General features: G+C 37.5%; 1 protein-coding gene across 2 annotated transcripts in view; it reads left to right on the forward strand.

The window, feature by feature from the left end:
• The window catches only part of LOC117424388 (protein outspread-like), an 88,269-nt gene that overhangs the window by 25,870 nt on the left and 48,170 nt on the right, over positions 1-14,229 (forward strand). For both annotated transcript variants that reach the window (XM_058992460.1, XM_058992459.1), the window contains exon 4: positions 12,067-12,218. In XM_058992460.1, the coding sequence (XP_058848443.1) occupies positions 12,067-12,218 (152 nt within the window). The remainder of the gene's footprint in view (positions 1-12,066; positions 12,219-14,229) is intronic.

Raw genomic sequence — 14,229 nt, forward strand, 5'->3', positions numbered from 1 at the left:
GTTGATATAGTGTTGAGCCTCCCAGTCTCTACAGCATCAAATGAGAGGTACTTCTCTGTGCTCAAACGAATTAAAGGCTGCTTAAGATCCACAATGGCAGATGGACGCCAAAGTGATTTGGTACTCGCAGAGATAACTGCCCTGCCCAGAGAGGGAGCTGACACTGACATTTCAGAATGTATGTAAATAATAAAACAACAGGAATTCCTGTTTTGTACCACATCCTGTTGTCCTTGTGTGTTTGAACCTAGATCTCATCAACAAGGGCCCTTTCATTTTTACTCCTTCTCCCCAGGGGGCGTGTAACACTACAGTAGCCTCCAGAATTATTTAGCAAAAATAGTGGACAAGTGTACATTTAGTAAATGAAAACATGAACATTGTAAGACTAGCAGTGTACTGAACATCCCAAAAACATCTGACCAAAATAATTGCATCTTTTTCTAAAAACATGATAAACTTTATTCACACCCTGTAAATTAAAATTAGCTAAATTATTTTGGACACGTTTGTTTTTTATAGTCAACCTTTAGCAATTTTTAAAATGTACGTTCACACAAGCATTTTTTTAGTCTTGTATGCAGAAACTGTCGGATATTTTCATCTGTGATATTGGACGACACAGAAAGCTCTCCCCGTCATAACAAAAACTGCTGTATGCATATATGTTAGTGCTTGTTCTGATTTGTCCTGAGATCCACCAAAAATCTTTTGCGACCCACGTATGGGCCACCACTGGTGTAATAGAGCTTTTCCTCTAATTTGGAACTGCTTTTAAAGCCTGCCAGCAGTTTTGTTTTCGTAGTTTTCTCAATCTGTTCTGGGAGTGCTCAAAGGAAAATGGGGAAATTAGGGCAGGGAAGCCATTCTTTTGTGCCCCCAAGAATAGTAACTCGACTGAGAAAATATGTTAAAACGTTTAACTGGGGATTTACCCATCTTTGTTTTTAACCGACCTTAATTAAATGAAATAAACTGCCTTTTGTTCCATAAAGTATTATGAAAATAATGGGACACACATGTTTATTGCTGATTTTGTTTACAACAGACTTGTAAATGTTATGGTAATCTGTTGTCTCACAATAGTTGAGCACGGTATCTTTTGTGTAAATCATAAACTCCCACTAGGCCAATCAAACTAAAGAAAAGGAGGGCTGTAAAAGGCTTTAGTAATAAGTTTAGATTCTTTGCAAAAATATGAATATCTGTGTCTCCTTTAATCAAACATGATATAAAATTAGGGCTGCTATTTTTTGGGGGGTTTTATTAATTGTATTTTTCGGTGCTTATTTTAGCTATTTTTGAGTTTTGTGTAAATCGTTTTTTTCAGGGCTTTCATTTTTGATATACTATATGAAATTAGTGTTTTCGGTTACTTTACAAAATGCTTGAGCATTTCTTTTTCTGTCAAAGTACCGTATTACTTCAATTTGGTGCCGCTGCGTTTAATTTAAATTGATCAAAATGACTGCGGCCCTTAAATGAGGGCGGCGATTATACGAAGGTGGCCTTTATTAATAATCCTATGCTTTACAAACGCTGCAATATTTTATTACATGATTTAAGGCATTTTAGAAGCGGCGCCATGAGAGGCTCCGATCTGCAGCAATATATTCTTGTGTGTTTTTGGGGCTCAAATACAGTACATTTACTGACAGTTAACGAGAGCCTATTAAGCAAGTTTTTTTTATATAATTTTACAGGACTGAGTAAAATTCCAATTGAATATAAAACAAAACAACTAAACCCCCTACAAGGAGATATCTTCAGCCAGCTTTCGGATAGCGCTTAGAGTGCTATCACTCAGTAGTTGAGAACAAATCAATGATAGATGCAAATCAGGAAGGCGGGACATTGCCTTGCAGCACTGGGAAGTGTATTTATTGTTATTTTTGAGGTACTATAGTTTTTATTTTTTAATGAGGAAAAGGGTAAAGTCAACGTGAATTGATTAACCATTTCCACAGTTTTTTTTCCGGTGTTTTCCAGTGTTTATTGGCTATCCACCGATTTTTCATTTTTATTTTATATCGGGGGGCGGGTGTTTTATCGGTTAATAAAATTAATGATAATAAAATTTAGTAGAGTTCAATTTTTCTGGCTTTGCAATCTCTCTCACACTCATTATAGTGCACATGAGTCTTACAGCAAGAGACGTCGTCAACCATACAGCACATTTATAATGAATTACAGGGTAAATTGTACAATAATATTTTGATGTACAGTACATTTAAATAATGTTAACAAGTAACGTTTCTTTATCTAAATTATTATTGAAACGTGTACCAATAAAAAAATCAAATGTCTTATTTACTGTAGTCCGCGTAGTTGTGGTGGTCTGTACCTTTTCAGGTGCCAGTTCAAGACAGAAAATAAGAACCCTGTTTCTGAACCAAGTAAAAGCATAGCAAAGTGTAATAAAGCATAGGTAAACACTGTAAAGCTCGGAGAGGTATGGTAAAGTGTATTAAAAACATTGAAAACCACAGGAAAATGTACTGTGAAATTTACTGAGGTGAAGTTTTAGAAGGGTCTGGTTTAATTGGTTTAATAATCATCCCTGTGCTTCTAATATATTATAAAGTTCATAAAGTAAAATAACAATGTCACATAAGTTGGCAAATATTTCAGCTAATGCTGTCATCAGCTGCTTCTAGTTTTACCTCAGCGTTTTTGAAAAGCAAAGACCCTCTCCTAGCATCTAAAAGGGCATACTTTCACATTCTTCCAAAATGCCCATATTTGGTTAAAGTGCAGTGTGTCTGTTAGAGACTGGAGCATACTTCAACAAAGCTAGCCCTGAATCATAAAACCGCATGGAAATGTAAAATATGCTTGTGATTTACATTCCTCAGCCTGTCTGCTACAATAACTATTTTTGAAAAAGTGGATAAGATTCTAAAAGGTTTTATGTTCATCATTTGTATGTTATTAATGGAATGAATGAATGTAATTATACAGTGGGGCATTTATTATCAAGCTCTGTTTGGGCCTTTAGCAAACAAGCGCCTTGTCACACAATTAGATTCACATTTACCATTATATTTCAAATATTTATGTTAAACCTAAGTGCTTTGAAATGTTTAAAGGCTAATTGATGTCTGTTCCTGAGTTTAGTGTGTTTTTGCAATAGGAGTAGGCTAATCAAGGTCAACTTGTGGCTGACTGCTTACAGGCCTGGCATTTTCTTTTAATCGATTAATCTCCCCATCTGGACGATTAATTAATCGATTAATCACACCCGTATGCAATTATTAGTGAAATACAACTAAAAGTAACACTTGGTATTAATGCTATTTTTTGCAAGCATTTATTAATGACACCTAACGTTTTACATATCCCAAAATATCCAACACAGTACTGGTTGTAGTACTGCTGCTAATGCATGGCACAGCATTTTTTATGTATTATATTAAAAGACTTGCTTTGGCTAACTTCAGATTACTTGCAAGTAAACATTTTCATTTATTGTCAAATTGTTAAATTACAGTTGCCTGTAAAACGTTAGGTGTCATTAGTAAATGCTTGCAAAAAATAGCATTAATACCAAGTGTTACTCTTGGATATACAAAAAACAAGTCTAGACTTAACTTTAACTTGTAGATTGTCAATATGTTGGTCAAAAGTTAATGCACTATCCAGCCATATACCAAGATATTTATAAGTTGTGACTTGCTCCAGTTCAGTCTTATTAAGAGTTATAATTTTATAGTCCATTACAGACACTACCTAAGGTTTCTACAGTCTTTGGTCGTAGGTCATTTCAGTTTCTTACTGTGGATGCCTTTAGCCGCAGGGTTAAATCCCTGCTGACTGATATCTGTGCCTGCTAATACTGATTTTTATTGTCTTAAATGTTATTTTTGTTTGTTTGTTTTAATTTTTTGTATGTTTGTATGAATTATATTGTGTTGTGTATTTTTGCTGCTATGGTGTGAGCCTCTTGGCCAGGTCGTTATTGAAAATGAGAATCTGTTCTCAATTGACTCATCTGGTTAAATAAAGGTAATTAATTTAAAAGCCAATTTAATTGTTTCACAGCAAAACCCTTTAAATAAAACCGATTTTACTATGGAGCTTTTACAATTGCCAGGAAATCAACTGCTTTGTGCTACAGCACATGGGTAGACTAGATTAATCGATCGGTGATTTTTTAATCGATCAACACCCACAGTCATGATTAATCGATTCAAAACCCCAAAAGTGGTTGGTTTCATAGACCCGAACTGCATCATTAGTATTAATCACTTTACATTGGTTCTGTTGTTTCGTAGGTAATTATTTAAAAGTGAGTCTAGCTAACGTGTGTTTACATTTCACAGAAAGGTCAGGTGGGTAGTTTCTTTTCGATGTTGCTGTATTACGTATTGACCTTTTGCCATGCAAATAGAACGTTAAGAATTGCACTTTTACATCATTCTACTAAAATCTTTTTTATAAACACACATAATCAAACTGTTCCTTTAATATCTAATAGGAGCCGCTGATAGTGATAACATACAGAATCGGATAGGGAATTTTTAGCAGCAGCAGAGTTTAAGGTTGCCTATGTGTGGTGTCAGTTTCAGACGACTTCACATATTAGTAATTGCATGGAGAAATATGATTTCTAATGTGCGAGTTTGTTAGGATTTTCCTTTTTTATTTTCTGAAGCACAGCAATGTAAAATAACCCTCAGACGAGCAGCTGCAGTTACCCTGCACATCTGGATTTTGAACCTGTCTTCATTTTAGACGGTTGGCTACGCCCTGTCACGGGATTTCAACTTCCCAACAAGATCATACCCGGACCAGATAGAGGCAGTGTGTTTTGCACACGGTTACAGCCTTAAGACCATCTAGGAAAGACTGTCACCGGGTAGCATGACTGTCACCAAACCATCATACAGTACAACTACAGTATAATAATAATACAGCTGTGTATCAAATGTAAGTTAAAAGGCTCTCATCACAAACAAGTCTCTATAGGGAGCATAGCTGCACAAACCGATTTTGATTATTTGGCTCAAGCTCTCCACTGTTAAGTCATTGGTTAAGTTGATTGAGCTAATTTACCATCACAAATCCAAGCAGCTGTTTCTTCACTTCTGAAAAGGTTACTAACTCAAGTTAAAGTTGGTGCGTACTATGTCCTAGGCGATACAGTATTTTGAAAATAAGAGAACTCTGCATATCATACTGTGTGTTTGTTTGTAGCCTCCTGTGAACTCATTCACTCCAACTCTGCCCGCAAAATTTCTGCAGTAGTCCTTTGCTAATAATAAATGTGAAGTTTTTTTTATGTGCAGTATTTTACAATCCTACTGACTTTAAAAATAGCAACCCATACAGTATTGAACAATCCCAAGATCCTGCATTCGGGAAGCGATTTTTCTCATATATAAATGAATTGTTGTTTTCTTTTTCTTTTAACGCTTCAGAATGGCAACATTTTGGCAGCAGTGGCACCTTTATTTGCATGCCAAGTACAGTACGACACACACACACACAGACAAACATTGCAGCATATTCCCATAAGGTTTGGTCAATTTGACTTCACTCTCACGGTGAGGGGCAGCCTATGGAAGGGACAAGAAGACATTTTCCCAGGCTTTGTTTGTTTAACATAAGCATTTTTTAAGTAAGGAATGTTGTAGTTCCATGTTGTACTAAACTTGGTAGTTTGTTGGTTTTGTGATTTTATACTTTAAAGGGTTGAGACAGATGTGCCAAATTCTTGTTTTTAAAGTAACTGGAGACTTTAGTTACTGACTGATGCAGCTTCTGGTAGGAAAGGGATTGAAATTTAATACCAGCCATTAAGACTGTTTATCAAATTTGTTGAATATACAAATTAACTCTATAACGCAGGTCTCGGGACACACAATATGAGCAGTGTAACCGAAGAGCGTTATAAACGGGGGATGGGGTGGGGGGCGTCGCGGGACACATAACAACACACATCTGACAAAAATACAAAATAAAGTAACTCTCTATAATGCATGTATAGTGAAGCAAAAATGTAACTTTCTGTGAATTAACCATGCATAACACACAATGTAATCAACGCTATTTAAAAAAAAAGGTAACTTTCCTCGTGGATGATTTTAATTAGCAGTTTATAAACTATAAAATAGCCTGGCTAAACGGCAGTCGGGAGTTCAGTTTGAAGCGACAGACAAACAAACCAAGTGCTAGAAGGAGAGCGGGTTGGACGAGGGGAAGAGGGAATGGGCTCGCCCCAGGTTCGGCTGCCGGAGCGGGGCTGAAGCGTCTCGTCTCCCGGAGAAAGCTGCAGTTCCTCGCAGTGCTCCAATTTCTAAATTAACTTAATGTTAAAGTAATTGAACCAATATAATGTAGTACAGTGCTCCCTCGCTAGAAGGGTCTCGATTATAACACGCCACAGATATAACGCTCCTACAGCATGTCCCCCAATTCCCTATACTAGTGATTCATGCAATATTTCTACAGTATAAATACAGTACCGGTGTTCAAACTGTAAACAACTTCTCAGTCTAACTTCCGTTCCGTTCTGTCTCCCTTTTGATACAGTATCTGAACTGAAGAAAAGCTGTGCTGGCACTTTATAACACAGACATCTTATTCAGCATTCGTTTTATGATTAAATAAATATTAACCATGTAATAGGCCTATCTTTCCTAATGTATTTACTTTTCTGCTGTGCACAGCAAGTAAGTGCTGACACCCACAGTATACAGTAGGCTAATTGCTGCTAATTGGCTATGTTGGAAGCAATTTGAGTGCAGGTGTTTGAGCAGAATGTTGAATGAAACAGTGAGATCCTTGTCATTTCACTATTCATCATCCAGGACGATAAAATAACTTGACATACATTTGATGTGTTCTGTGCTTTACTGTCCTTTGCTAATGTGCGTGCTATCAATCCGTCATCAGTTGGGCTTACTGTACCTGTAAAACACAGAAGTTCCACTGTTTTTGGCTGAATTCAATGTAAATAAGCCCGCTATCGTAGCTGCTGAAGGGATGTGACAATTAGTTATTGAGATGTTTACTATAGGACTGTGTCCGAAGGTTCGTTCGCTAGCCAGGGATTCGAAGATTGTTTTAAACCTTCGAAGGTTCGTCGGATGGGTGTGTTTTTTTTCCTTCCTATTAACAGAAACTGTTTGACAATGTGTTAATACTTACTATAAATCACACATAAAATGTCACCCACATGCAAAATTCAATCTTTTGATTTGTATAATGCATATTATGTGAACAAAATCCGCTACCACATCGTTATACATTACGTACAACTGGAGCAGGGTATAGTATCCAAAGCAGTGGGCTCGTACCTCTAGTGGCTGTATTGCTTCAGTAAAATATGTACTGAATACCTAGTGTACAACTAGACGGTGTAAGAGAAGTGCTATGGTAGAATATGTTTGAAACATACAAAATTACGCTAACACTAAATTTTAATTTCGAAAACTGAGCACCGTCCGTCCCTGCCCACTCCAGCTTGTGTTATCCACAGGCAAACCTTTAATTTCTTCATTCGCCATCTCGACAGAAAAATGTTGTATAGCGTAAGCAGTATTTAAATAAATGTCTCTCAACCGCTCTGATATAACGTAATTTTAAACCTACATGTGAACGTGTTTTATTTCATTTATATGGATTACCTGTAAAATAATAGGATTTTCAATCAAATATAAACAAGTAGCTATGGTGACGTCACCAATAAATTATGCAAATGAGTACAATCGAAACGAACCTTCTAAGGTCAAAATGTACCCTTCGTTGCAGCCCTATTAAAATATGGTGGCTGAAAGCACCCCACATGTGTATGACAGGTAGGGATTTTAAATCTGAGATTTAATGCACAGCTCTTATTGTGTTGATTTGCCTGTTGAGTAAATGGAGGCAGAAACACTATGGGACAAGCTTATATCTTGACCCACGGTGCAATGTTTTTGCTTTATCTATTTAGAAGCATTGTGATTTCTGTTAATCCCACACATAATGACGCATTTATTTATGATGCTAAAGTAATTTATTTTCTTATTATGCTCTTTCTGTGGGTAGCTCTGAATTCAAAGCTGTCTGACGTCACTGGGCACCCATACCATAGTATAAAAAGCTGTGTCCTTGGTAAGTGTCTCGTCCTCTCGCCACACAAACAGGTATTTTGAGATTCTCCTTGTGCGCTCTTGCAAAGTAGACCAGTGCAGCTGAGCGTTCTTGGAGCCAGTTGATGATGTCACAGTTGATGTGCAGTTTCTCAGTGTAGCTACAGTCTACATAGATAACCATCATAAAAGCCAGACAGACTCCAAATGTGTGTACAGTATATGCATTCAGATATATGTCTCACACTCATTTAATCATCAGTTAAATTTTAATAGTCTGGATATCTAAATACAGACTTTCTGTGGTCTCACATCACTATTCAGACATGACCACGTTGTGTGAGGCACAATTGGCAGATGTTTCATCTCATGTCCCCTGATGGTAAGGAGAAAGAAATGTTTAGGAAAGCAAATTCCTGCAATGCTGACACATAGCTGTCAGTGTTGTCAAAGTCTTTTTCAGGTTAATAATAAACAAACCTAGAAGGTGCACCAGCGTTTAAGGCTTCAATAGAGCATGCGAGAGCAGTCATTTTATCATTGCTAGCCAAAAAAAAAGAGAATGCATTTCCTCCCCATTAAATTCTTTAACTTTTCTGCTCACATAATTGGCATACCTATTCTGAGCTCAGTCTATATGGAAATGTGTGGGGCGATTCACTGAAAAAGTCATTCAATATTGACAGTGATTTCTTTCTAAAATATATAATGTTCAAGCCACACATTGTACCATTTTATGTACATTACATAAAGATAAATGTGTTACAGTATTAGCATAACAGCTGGAAAAGAGAGTGGTGGAAACTATGTTTTAAATAATATGCTTATAAAGGAAAAGTAGTGTTTTTATTAAAATGTTTTACTCCAGAGCTTGGAATGTTGATTTGTTTTCAAAAACAAGCCCAAATTTAGAAAAATTATCAAAGACATCCCAAAAGGTCAGAAACCACCCACCTTTTGTACTTCTAGCAAGCTCTGTGTATGTGTAGGAGCTTGAAGAAATAAACTCCAGCATTTCTGTTTTATGGACTTTAAGCTTGTGCAGTTTTACACTAATATGACGGATTGTAATTGCCATATTTGGCAACCCCTTTGCGTTTAGTAGCAGAATCCCAAATATTGCCATAAAAGGAATACAAAAAACCCCCACCTGTTTCATCTAAATGAAAACAAATGTTTTGAACTGCCGGAGTAGAAAAGCCGAATAATTGTTTTACTTAAAGTACTGTATGAATGAAATTAAATCTGTTCTTGATTTGAGCTCTTTCTACAGTACAACACAGTGTTAACCATTTTTTCTTCATTGTTAAATAAATACTGGCAGGCATACAGTGATTACTTAGTCTGCACTACAGAATTCCATAGATGTTAAACCAGGACTGGGCATTGGAATACAGTCGGGAAGATTCTATTGAGGTCTAATACCCGATTTTCCACTGCTTCCCACATCAGCCCTGTCCATTCGCAGACTCTTTTTTTTGGCCTGAACTACTTCATTGCATAGCAGGGAGGCATGTGCTGGATAAGAAGCCGGCAGGGGAACAGAGCTCCACATTTCAAGCTTTTTTTCACCATTGCAATGGCTGTTGAGAAGAGTTTGGCCAAAAAAGATGATTGTGGTGCCATGTTGGAGAACGAAGAAACAAAAATTATTTTAACAATCTGGGCTGACTGAAATTTGAAAATGCTGTGTAAAATCGCATGTAGAGCGAAAATTAAAATGGTGACGAACGTTCTTTCAATTGCAGATTCCATTGCTGGGCCGCAGTGGAAATTAGGCAGTAGTGAACAACACGCTGCTGTACAGTTGTTATCCATTGTAGTGCAACTTGTCTATGTACATTAGGGGCTGAGCAGCAGTTGCACTCTGGTCTTACTTTATATCTTATAAACAGCAGGTGGTCAATGGGACTAAGTGAATTGAACTACAGACTGTCAACCTAGCTCAATATAACTCCAGTTTATGTCATCCTCTACTTATTATCACTGCATTCTGTCCCAGCCAGATTATAATGGGGTGTAGCGCCTGATAATATCACTTTGGTTATTATGACACACACATTTAATAATCATACAACTGATTTCCGCCCCATTTGTTATAATTTAAGGAAAGCATAATATAAGGTTTACTGTGCATGTAAGAAAGTTTCTGTGCAGTATTGAAATGGTCCAGAAATCCGGTAACACAATATATAGAGAACAATACAGCGTGTACTTTTTAATTCTTGAAATGTGTTCACAATAGTATATATAAAAATGTATTAATTCATATTATTGCAAATAATGCATTGCCTGCAATAGTTCCACAGGAAATGTGTTGTATCATCACTTTTGTGTTTTACTGCTTATTTTGGCAAGTTATTGGGGAACTCATGATACAGTTGGCTGTTCTTATTGTCACCAGTTATTCACCGATATATTATAAGGTTTTGAGTATATATATTTTTTAGAAATCTATTAATATAAGTGGATGAAATATATCTAGAATCATGAACTCCAGAAACCCTTTTTGTTTAGTTTTTTTATGACTTGGAGACGTCCCCTCCCCCCAACACCCATAGCTGTAAAGGTATGGCTCTATTCTCTATGCAAATGGAGATACAGCTTGCTGCAAGGCGCTTTATTTTTTGTTCATACTGAAAGCAGGGGCTTTGGAAAGATGTAGTGTCCCACAGAGCCAACCAAACAGCAACGTTCATGTAGGCTAAACATTGTTTGGCAGGTACAGTATTAGTGTGATTTGGGATAAAATATTTATGAATGTGCTGTGGGCCCCAAGGTACCCCAGCCCCCAATTTGGGAGCAGAGTGTGGTATCTTTATATCAATACATACTGGTACTGTAGCTGAACTGCAACAGTATGCTGACTTCAATACTAGACTACCTTGCAACGACAGAATAGTGTTGCTCTGAGACAGCTGGCTTACATTTCCTTGCAGTATTCATTTGAGGAGACCTCTCTGCGTTTCTTTAATTCCTTGCCAATTGAAACCAAGCACAGAAATTTTGGATCTGACCAAGGTGTCCTAAGCTGAAAAAAGGCAGCATTTTAGAATTCCAGCAAAATATACTCAACAGGAAAGTGAAAAAGGAACCAGAAAGGCCATTTATGAAACAAAAATGAAACGGTATAAGACACTTTTCCACTGTAACCATACTCCCTGTTATCTCTTCCAATATTAGCTTTTTTTTTTTTTCCCTGCCGCGGGTCTTGGATAGCCCTGGCAACATATACTATGGAGGTGTGTTTAGTTTGTGTATGTACGTACATTGGCACTAAAAATGAACCAGTTACTGTACAATTCAGTGTATGGTATGGTATGCTGTTAATATACTACGCTATGCTACAGTAGTATTCTACTAAGTCTGCTGTGTGTGTTGGTGTTGGCCTGTCCATTCATACCACTCACTCTCTTTCTAGTTGACTCGCATTATCTGGGTCAGACAAAAGCAAAACTGTTGAATTAAGCCACAGATTAGTTTGACTTGTCCTGTGCTTTGTATTTCTCACAATTCTTCTTCTATGAATATTGACAAGGAATTCTAGTGCATTGTGTATTTTACTGATTCTTACTAAGCAAATCTGTTGTCATATATTAATTAGAAATAATTGTGCATCAACTTTTTTTAAACATTTGTTTAGATTTTTTATTTTTTTTAAACTATAACTGGTGTAAAAGGCAAGGCTTAATTGATTCTGGGCAACAACAAAAAAATGTAAACCCCCCACCAAGCACACACTGGAAATGATTTTTACATTTGTCTGGAGTGACACGTTATTATTCCTCATTGATTCTCTATTACAGCAAGTGCATGCACCAGAATGACAGAGTACAGTAATTACTTTTTAGACACCTGCCGATCGAGTGTCTATTGCCAGATCAAAAATAAATGAGATGGGGGAAGAGTACTGTATGTGTTCATATACCAACTACAGTTGTAGAAACACTTTGGTGAACCAGAATTTGTCTCTTATCTTCTTTCCTAGCCGAGCACTTTGCCACAGGGGACTGTTAACATGAACCAGTGTACTGATGTCATTGACGCTGAGCCCAAAACAGGACAGAAGAATGCTCTGTGCATTGTGACACCTGAGCAAGAGTATTTTATCCGCGGAGAAAGCAAAGAGCTCATTAATGGGTAAGTGGAAACGTACATCTTTGTGTTAAAGAACTGCTGGTTTGCTGTAACCAGACTCAGGTTTTAAACATTGGGTAGGTTGGAAGGGCATTTTCTGTTCTGCTATGAAGATAACATTTCAGGTTCATGAATTGAAAACTGTACTGGGAGAAATCAGCAAAGGTTGTTTCTTTGATTTGTAATAAGAATATGACAGCATATATTTATACTCTCTATAGACAGCACAGGAGGATATTGAGGTAGAGTGAGCTGAATCAAACAAATGGGTTTTATCATGGCTTTATTGTGCAATTAAGGAGACATTAACCCCTTTTATAAACAAAATAAAGTAAAACAAAAGATTACCAAAGTACATTGTATGAATGACCCATATTAGTTTTAAACTAACTTTACAAATGGATGTCTATTATTTTCTACTTGTAACTGTTCTACTTGTAAATTATTAATTCAATAAAACTTGCCTTGAATGCCGTGCTAATTGTCTCAAATTCTTATAAAATTACCACAATTCCTTAAATTTTTATTGTTTATTTGAGGAACGTTGCTAGAAATAGCTGTAGTTTATAACTAATGCTAATGTGGTTTCCATGTACAGTGCCTTTGAGGTTGCATATATGATTAATAGTCAATGCACCATATGAAAAACACATTATTGCAATATTACACAGGACATTTTTTGTCGTGTGAATTTGCTTTGGCTTGTCTGAATAGCTTTCATGGGAGGCGGCCTCTGCTGCCCCTGCTTTGTCCATTACTTCTATATCACTAAATCCAAAAATATATATACTGATGCACAATGAAAACGCAACAAAGTTTTACATCAATAGCTCATTGGGGACATACATCATGTTATTTTTTATTATTATTTATTTCTTAGCAGACGCCCTTATCCAGGGCGACTTACAATTGTTACAAGATATCACATTATTTTTACATACAATTACCCATTTATACAGTTGGGTTTTTACTGGAGCAATCTAGGTAAAGTACCTTGCTCAAGGGTACAGCAGCAGTGTCCCCCACCTGGGATCGAACCCACGACCCTCCGGTCAAGAGTCCAGAGCCCTAACCACTACTCCACACTGCTGCCGTTTACATTTTAAATAGTGAGCAGATAGGTTTGTTGATTGTTTGAGAAGTATTGTTCCTTTGGATAACAAAATACTGAGCTCAAATCATGTGATGCCCCATTTGAGTAATGAAGATCGCCTGGTTGCTACTGGCATGATTGAAGGTGGCCTGTCTGTGAGAGAAGTTTCCCGGAGAATTAGTTGTTCTGCTTCAACAATCAACAGACTAGTCCAGAGAAACCAGGAAACCGGCTCTGTGAGGGACAGGCCACGTCCTGGAAGGCAGAGGGTAACCACACCAGCCCGTCACATCTGTGTAATCGTTTTCAGACTGCAGTGTCTACAGCGCAGGAAATTCCAGGAAGAAATAACCTGCGCATCAGCAGAATGACTGTAGCTCTCCGTCTGCATGAAAATGATCTGCATGCTCAGAGGCCGTTCACGTGTAATGTTGATAGCTGACAGACAAAATCCCCGTCTTCTGTGGGCCAGACAACATCTGAGGTGGCAGCAGAGAGAGTGGTGGAGTGGTTTATTTACTGATGAATGCTGTTTTGCCCTTGACAGACCTGACGGGAGACATTGTGGTGAGCGTTAAGCTAACACTTGCGTTGTTCAAACCAAGCGGTGGGGCAGTGGAAGTGTGATCATGTGGGGAGGAATCTCTTGTAACACAAGAATGCCTTTGGTGCAGATTGAGGGCACCCTTACTGCTCAGCGATACATTGATGAAGTCCTTGAGGCAACAGTTTTTCCATTCCTGCAAGCCAATCCAGAAGTGTCGATTTTCCAGCCGGACAATGCAAGACTGGACAGTGCTAGGATTACAATTCCACGAATTCAAGAAAACAAAATCGATGTCTTGCCATGGCCAGCTTTTTCTCCTGACTGGAGTCCAATAGAACATCTGCGCGACCAAATCCCGGTGCTATCCACAGGAG

This window comes from Acipenser ruthenus, chromosome 19, assembly GCF_902713425.1.
Source record: "Acipenser ruthenus chromosome 19, fAciRut3.2 maternal haplotype, whole genome shotgun sequence".
In the NCBI taxonomy this organism is placed as follows: domain Eukaryota; kingdom Metazoa; phylum Chordata; class Actinopteri; order Acipenseriformes; family Acipenseridae; genus Acipenser; species Acipenser ruthenus.